The following is a 7,200-nucleotide window of genomic DNA, read 5'->3' as shown; positions in this document are numbered from 1 at the left end:
ACACACTTACACACATGTTCAGACGCTCCGATTTTCTCTCTCTCTCTCCCTCTCGTTCTTTTTCTCTCTCTCTCTCTCTCTCTCCTTCCCTGTTCGACTATACGGCAGGATTCTACAAATGCTTCCGTACCGTGTATATACGTCTCGCAAACGTCTCCCCTGCCGCGTTATGGAGGCTGACCGTTGGCACTCGTCACTCGCGGCGCGTGCCGCGGCGATGCTCACTGTACGACGTACGCTCGATTCGGCAACTTTGATTTACATCGGACCTAACGTCGCGCCGCGCGCGGTTTCGCTCGCACCGAACAACAACCACCACCACTACTACCACTACAAGAGAACAATCACCACCACCACCACCGCTAACACCGCCGCAGCCGCCGCTGTCGTGTCGTCTTCGTCGTTATCGTTGTCGTCGTCGTCGTCCTCATCGACGCCGCTACTGTCGTTGTCGTCGTCGTCGTAATCGTCGTCGTTTATGCGGGTTTCTCTACTTTATTTCTCTCTTTACTCTACAATCCGTATACGTGTATTTCCTCCCTCCCTCTCTCTCTCTTTCTCTTTCTCTCTACGTGTGGCGTGTGTATGTATATATATATATACTTTTTTTTTGTACTTTTCGCGTTACGTGTTTATACGTGTTTATCGAACGTCGTGAGTGTTACTGTAATAACATAACGACAGCGCGCCGGTTAACGCGGCGTGGCTACGGGCCTTTGCTCATACGAACGTTCTGCCACATCATGATGTTTAGTTCACTAAACTAACCACTAGCATGGCGACCGACCGACCGACCAACCGACCGACCGACACACACCGCGGCGCGCGCTCGTCGCTTACGCGCTTCTCGCCGCCTCTCCCGCCCCCTTTTTCCTCCTCGTCGTACTGCGACTCGGTTCTCTTCGTTTCGTTCCGTCACTATCCGTCGTTCTCTCCTCTACTCCACTTCGTCGCTAACTAATCACCCTTCTTCGCCACCGTCGTCGTCGCCATGATCGCGCTGTCGTCGTCGTCGTCGTTGTCCTCGTCGTCGTGGTGGTGTTCGCTTTGTCCCCTCATCGTGTGCGTGGCAATTGGCCACGTGACAACAGCGTCGCCAATCACGTGCGTGCGTCCTCGCGCCGCATCGTGGAGGATTGTGGACTTGCCTTTATAGCGGGAAATAAGTAAGCCGCGATAAATATCCATGGAAAAAAATGTTTACAGGAAAAAATACAATTAAATAATAAATTATTATGCGCGATGATCCACAAAATAATTTTCTTAACAAGTAGTCTAAGGAGGATGTTAAAAAGAGGCTAATTTTTGCCCATAAAAGTATGGACATGATATATTTGAACAAATTTCAATATTACTTACTTGCTTTTCAAGGCGTTCCCCAATTGTTACGAACTTTTTAATAATTTTATTATATTCAGGAAGTCAAAATCAACAAAGAACACTATTTCTTTTACTTACATTCTTTTAGAGAAAAATCGAACTTTTTTTAATATTCTCCAAAAAGGGTAGATTTTTTAAAAATTATTAAAATTATTAAAAAATTTGTGACATTTGGGGAACACTTTGAAAAGTACATATAAGAATATTGAAATTTATTGAAATATATATAATCATGTTCATGCTCAATTCAAGGTGCTCCCTATCGATCTCTTTTTATTAATATATTATCGTATTCAGGAAGTCAAAATCTATTTAAAAAAAAACACTATACCTTTTACTTACACCTTTATGCATAAAAATCAGCTTCTTTTTAACATCCTCCTTCAATAACTCCATCATCAGGAAGTCGCTTGTGTTTCTTGAAATAAGGTGAAAATTACAAGAGTGAGCAGACTTACTCCATATGTTAATCAATAAAATTAATATTCTCATAAATTCGCTCATTTTTATCATTTTTATCTTGTTTCTAGATACACAATTGACCCCCTAATGCATAGATAATTGAAAGTATTAAATTCTAAACTGCAAAAGTTAATAAAGAAAAAGGAGGCTACTCATCATCAGAGATCAAAATTGTATTCCTAAAAATAAAACGTATACCATATTTACTTAGAGATAAATATATATGCTGTTTTCTGTGTGATTCTTTTATTCATTGAAACAGTATTGAATACGATTTTTATAACGTGAACATGTTTTTTTTTTTAGGAGAAAGATACGTATGGAAACGAGGTAACAAGACTAGCAAGACCTTTGCCAGTAGAATATTTATTGGTAGATGTACCTGCGTCCACCCCACTTACTCCACAGTTCACCTTTTTCACGGATGATAACATTACTCCATTTCCAGTGGAGAACAGGTATTACAGACAAATACCTGTATATAAATGAATACAGTTTAATAAAGTTATTCATATAAACATCTTTATTTCAGGCAGGTCGATGGACAAGTTCAAGAATTCAATTCATTGTGCACTTACATGCAGCAATTTAACAGCGATCAATTTCTGGAGGCAACTTCTGATTTTCACTTGCTCCTTTTCATCGCTACTATGGACATGTATCCAATGAAGGTACTTCTTGCTTTGAGATTTTTCTATCTATACAGTAGCAATATGTTCATATATCAGTTACTTCAATTTATTATTCAATTATCTCGATTATTTGTTCACATTTTTATTACAGTGAAATTTTTATACTCAAGATTTTCTTGTACATACATATGAGACTAAAAATGCCTTTTCATGCTAACGGTCGATGCTCATTTTTAAAGCAGGTTAAGTGATCAAAATTGATTTTTGATATTCAATTTTTATCACGTGACCTCTTTTGATACTAAAAATGAGCGTCAAGCGTATGAAAAGGCACGTTTTGAATTGAGTTTGAGTCTTTTGTTTAAAACAAACTGCTTTACTATTGCTCTGCTGTGTAACTCCAATGATTGTCGATAATTATTATGAAATATGTATTTTGTTTTACAGGACCATATGTTGCCACTGCTCGAAGCTATTCGCAACAAGGACAAGCAAAAAGCATCGGAGTGGGCCCAATCGGAGCATTGGGCGACGGTGGAGCAACTGATATCTGTAACCTCCACGTCGTCGCGTCCTCCGCAAATGTCGTCTTTCGGTAACAGCTCAAGGACGTTGCCTTCCGTAACCGCGGAAGGCAGTGGAGGAATTGGCGTCGGTACCGAGCCGATCGCGAATCCACCACCCGACCAAGCTCTCTGGACCTGTTCTCATTGCACTTTTCTCAATGCCGCGGATTTAGCAGTTTGCGAGATGTGCAATCTGCCAAGGTACTCGTAATAAACTGTTAAAGCACTAACGACGAATTCAGTGTGCGTTTAAGAGGTGCTGTCTTTGAATCTACTACTTCGCTTCCGCAGGATCTGACGCGTAACGTGTCCTCGCGGATATAACGATTGTTTTCTACGCATCTTTGGCCTTATTTATGAGTGAATAAAAAAAAAGGAAGAAAAAATATACCACACAAGTATTTTCCAACTGACATATTTCCTTCCTACCAAGCTTCTCCCTGTGGCACATTTTGTTTTTATCTGCAGCCAGTTTGTAATCAATCTGATATAGATGGTTTAAATATTAATCCTAGCAGAATGTTTTGTGAAGTTCTGACTTGTAAATTGATTCTAAACAGATCAATGATATTTATTATGAATTTTTTATATGTTTGCAGAGAAGATGTCGAAGAATATGATGAAGAGATGATGAGAGATTTGTTTTGATAACAAAATCATGAGTTCAAAAAGTTCAGTCGAGCCTAATGATGCTACAATGTTAGAAATTTGCGTCAATATTTTGATATTAAAAAAATCAAAATCGCATGGATCTAATTGCTGATCATATATATTTTCCATATATATTATATACACGATATTTTTTCATAAATATTTAATTGTTATTGGTATGGGAAACACATGTAATATTTTGCGAAAGAATTCATTAAAAAACTGGTTATTGTTATAAATATATGTGTGGATTAGCAGGGTACATAATTAACTGATAAAAAGAAATTAAAGCATATGGGTTGTTTACATATATTATACATATCCACTTACTTAAATTATATTCCAAATAAAATTTTTCTTATTGTTAATAATAATTATTCTGTATCGGTATATATTGTCAACTCTTCTGTTCATATGATATACGCCTTCCTTTATTTTGATTCTTTGGTGGAAATAATGTAGAACCACTAATCTTTGAAACAATAATATCAAGAATATTAGAATTCCGCTGTTCGATGGTGGTGATGGCATAAATTTCTTTAACATGATTTTGATCTGTAAACTTCTTCAGGTTTGAAATGGATACTTTATCTCCCTTAACACTTTCTGAGATCTTCTCCAGCATGGCTTTTTCCTTGCCTTCCTTGTGTATCACTATCATCAGGAGATTTTTAACATCATCACTAATACCAAACTCATTCAAGGCACAAGTTATGCTATCCGACAAAGACATGCTAAATAAGACTTCCGTATTTATGTTTTTTGTAACCAGTTGATTTCGCGTAGCGTTGAGGGCGGCTTTATTGGTAGCTACCACCACTTGAAAAGTGTCTACAATGGTTGCGACATTTATCATGCAACAATCAAGCTTCTCGGTAATGAGTTTCTCATGTAATTCAGCGGTATTTGTAACATTGGTAAACAAAGACATCGTGCAGTATAAACCAGTCACTGGATCTAACTCGACGGTTTCATCAATCATGTCAGACGACATTGTTGACAGTTGTAAGTGACAGTGTACCAATCGACTCTGGTTGAGGACAACTGAGGATCTTCTGCTAGAAGATATGGCAATATCTGTAAATACGAATTACGTTTTAGTGATGACTGATAGATACTTATAGCGATAGATACTTATTTTCTCTTTTAGCGTTTTTCACTGGCAGAGCTGGTACGCACTCAGTACGCATTTTAAAGCCGTTGTACACAAATTTACGTAAAGATGTACATGTAATTAAAAATATAGAAACGAATTAAACCGCGAAATCCTCAATACATTTTATTGTAATATTTGATAAAATATACATTGGATATTTTATTAATTGAGATATCTCATTTTTATATTCAGATTAGGTTAGTATACAACAACTCTAATTTGCACTGAATGCGTACCAATTCTGCCAGTGAAAAACGCTATTTGCTGCACTATGAGTGCATATTAAAGTCGTACACAAATTGACATAAAGATATACGTTTAATATAAGTATAAAAACGGATTAAAAACGAATTAAACCTGCATGAAATCCTCAATACATTTTATTGTACTATTAAGTAAAATGTATATTTTATAATTCGAAATATTTGAATTTTACTTCTACCAGAGAGGTTAGGTTTCTCTCTGCTTCTACACAATTTAAATCAGTGTACATACAACAGCTTTAAGTCTGTTTGCTGCACTCTGAACCGGTGAAATTGTGGCGACTCGCCACCAGAGGTCCAACGGGATTCGCTCGGATTCGCGAAAGCAGCACAGTCACGCGATGTTCCTTTAAATAGGATAACAACTTAAATTGATTCTAGGACATCGAAGGCAGGGCTCACATTACAGGATCATCAAAATCCGGACCAATTTAAATTTTCCGCTATATTGTACCTCCGCTAAAGATTTTTGACGTCCGAGAAAGCCTGATGTTTTCTAGCAAACAGTCATATTCTTAAAATGGCCGCGATGTTGAAACCTAATGGCTACTGGACGGCGGAAACGTTTGCTGCGCGGCAAAATGAGATGCAGTAATCAATGAACGCCATTAGAAGCTATAAGCCTTATTATTGGCTACCGCACATTTTGTCACGCGACAAGCGTTTCCGCATCCAGTGTGCAGGAACCATGAATCTTAGCAAATACTCTAACATATTCCTACCACAGACTTTTCTATATACAATACTAGATTAACTCCTTAGGTGTTAGTGAAATGGATCCCGAAATTGCATAGCGTAGTTCTGCGAATACGTAACAAAATATTTAAACAAACGCAATATAGCTGTGTTTTGCATCAACTGTTCACATGCTAAAGCGGACAGCACAGACTCTTGCATAACGCATAAGATATAAGAAATCTAACCAATCAGAGTTCTTATTTTATGGAAAGGAAGGAAACGATGGACTTTTATTGGTATATTTTCTTAAGCATTACGTATTTTCTTATGCGTTATACAAGAATCTGTGCTTTCCGTTTAAACGTATAATCTTATGAAAGTGATATGCTAAAAATATTTTTTTTTTTAAGAGAAAATAGTGTAATTTCATAGCGAAAAATTTTGTTTTTTTGGAAGAGAAAAAATTCAAGTAAAACAGTAAAGATATTGAAAAGACAATTGAATATTAATAAACGTATATAAAAGATGCGATCTTATTCAATTTCTTATAAATTATAATAATTTATAATAGCTGGATTATAAGAAAACAAGTATTTGATGGTTTTAATACTGTTAAATAGGTTAACCTATTCATCAAAATAGTGTGCTGATGTGTGCGCATGTGTAGATAACGTCACGCGGTCACGTGGTTCTCGACGCATATGTATAATGTTACATCAAAATTGGGGGCCACTTTTTCAAACAAATTAGCAGTCTGATAGTATATATAGAAGTCTGTGTTTCCTACCCGTAAACATAGTATCTCTAGACCGAACATTCGAGGAGTGAAGGTTTTGCGCATGCACGAGAGAGAACACACTCGGTCTGATCATGAGCGCGTCCTTTTCTAAATGAGGCCCGCTCTCCAAATTTCTGACAATGCTCGGTCATAGAGCTTATACTACTGGAGTGGGAATACGAATGTCGAACTGTGAATAAGATCTAAAGGACAGAAATATCTGTTTATCCTCTTCTATTCTCTTTTGGCACATGCGCAGAAAGAAGAAAAGTTACTGAGCAGGATAGAAATACATCTTCTCTCAGATCTTGCTCATACTTTCCACTCATTGGTTGGATAGGCCATTCCTTCTCCAGTAGTATAAGCTCTATAAGAGATACTAAAGGGTGCCCCAAAATTAACGCAAGATTTGAATTAAATAGAAAACACAGTTTTTAGTCTTTTGATTGTTATTTTTTTATTGAATCATAAAGTACGTAGGATAGGGTTATTTGTGGAATAACACATCGGGCAAATGGCCTCCACGGCTTTGCATGCACATACGCACTCGTTTGTCGAAATTTTCCATGACCATTTTGCATAAATGTGGCTGAATTTCGTTGATGCAGCGTTGAATCTCCTCCTTTAATGCACG

The 7,200-nt window shown here is 37.3% G+C and overlaps 3 protein-coding genes across 7 annotated transcripts in view; 1 reads left to right on the top strand and 2 right to left on the bottom strand.

Moving 5' to 3' along the window:
* LOC108751709 overlaps nucleotides 1-1,161 on the bottom strand; it is a 10,402-nt gene extending 9,241 nt beyond the window's left edge. The window contains exon 1 of the mRNA XM_018492026.1: nucleotides 131-1,161. The gene's annotated coding sequence lies outside the window, so the exon portion shown is untranslated. The remainder of the gene's footprint in view (nucleotides 1-130) is intronic.
* The window catches only part of LOC108751707 (nuclear protein localization protein 4 homolog), an 18,251-nt gene extending 14,462 nt beyond the window's left edge, over nucleotides 1-3,789 (top strand). For 2 of the 3 annotated variants that reach the window (XM_018492022.1, XM_018492018.1), the window contains 4 exons: nucleotides 2,149-2,300; nucleotides 2,375-2,513; nucleotides 2,922-3,241; nucleotides 3,640-3,789. In XM_018492022.1, the coding sequence (XP_018347524.1) occupies nucleotides 2,149-2,300; nucleotides 2,375-2,513; nucleotides 2,922-3,241; nucleotides 3,640-3,688 (660 nt within the window). In that variant the 3' untranslated portion in view covers nucleotides 3,689-3,789. Of the gene's footprint in view, nucleotides 1-2,148; nucleotides 2,301-2,374; nucleotides 2,514-2,921; nucleotides 3,242-3,331; nucleotides 3,608-3,639 lie in introns of those variants that run through there. The other variant, XM_018492021.1, reaches the window with a different exon arrangement.
* Nucleotides 3,790-3,875: 86 nt separating this feature from the next.
* LOC108751696 (EKC/KEOPS complex subunit Tprkb-like) overlaps nucleotides 3,876-7,200 on the bottom strand; it is a 5,306-nt gene continuing 1,981 nt past the window's right edge. The window contains exons 2-3 of one of the 3 annotated variants that reach the window (XM_018492002.1): nucleotides 5,343-5,606; nucleotides 3,876-4,768 (exon numbers count right to left, since the gene is read on the bottom strand). In XM_018492002.1, the coding sequence (XP_018347504.1) occupies nucleotides 4,089-4,685 (597 nt within the window). In that variant the 5' untranslated portion in view covers nucleotides 4,686-4,768; nucleotides 5,343-5,606 and the 3' untranslated portion in view covers nucleotides 3,876-4,088. Of the gene's footprint in view, nucleotides 4,769-4,870; nucleotides 4,942-5,289; nucleotides 5,312-5,342; nucleotides 5,607-7,200 lie in introns of those variants that run through there. The other 2 variants (XM_018492003.1, XM_018492001.1) reach the window with 2 other exon arrangements.

Source organism: Trachymyrmex septentrionalis, unplaced genomic scaffold, assembly GCF_001594115.1.
Source record: "Trachymyrmex septentrionalis isolate Tsep2-gDNA-1 unplaced genomic scaffold, Tsep1.0 scaffold51, whole genome shotgun sequence".
Lineage (NCBI taxonomy): Eukaryota > Metazoa > Arthropoda > Insecta > Hymenoptera > Formicidae > Trachymyrmex > Trachymyrmex septentrionalis.
This window is presented reverse-complemented; position numbering and strand designations above follow the sequence as displayed.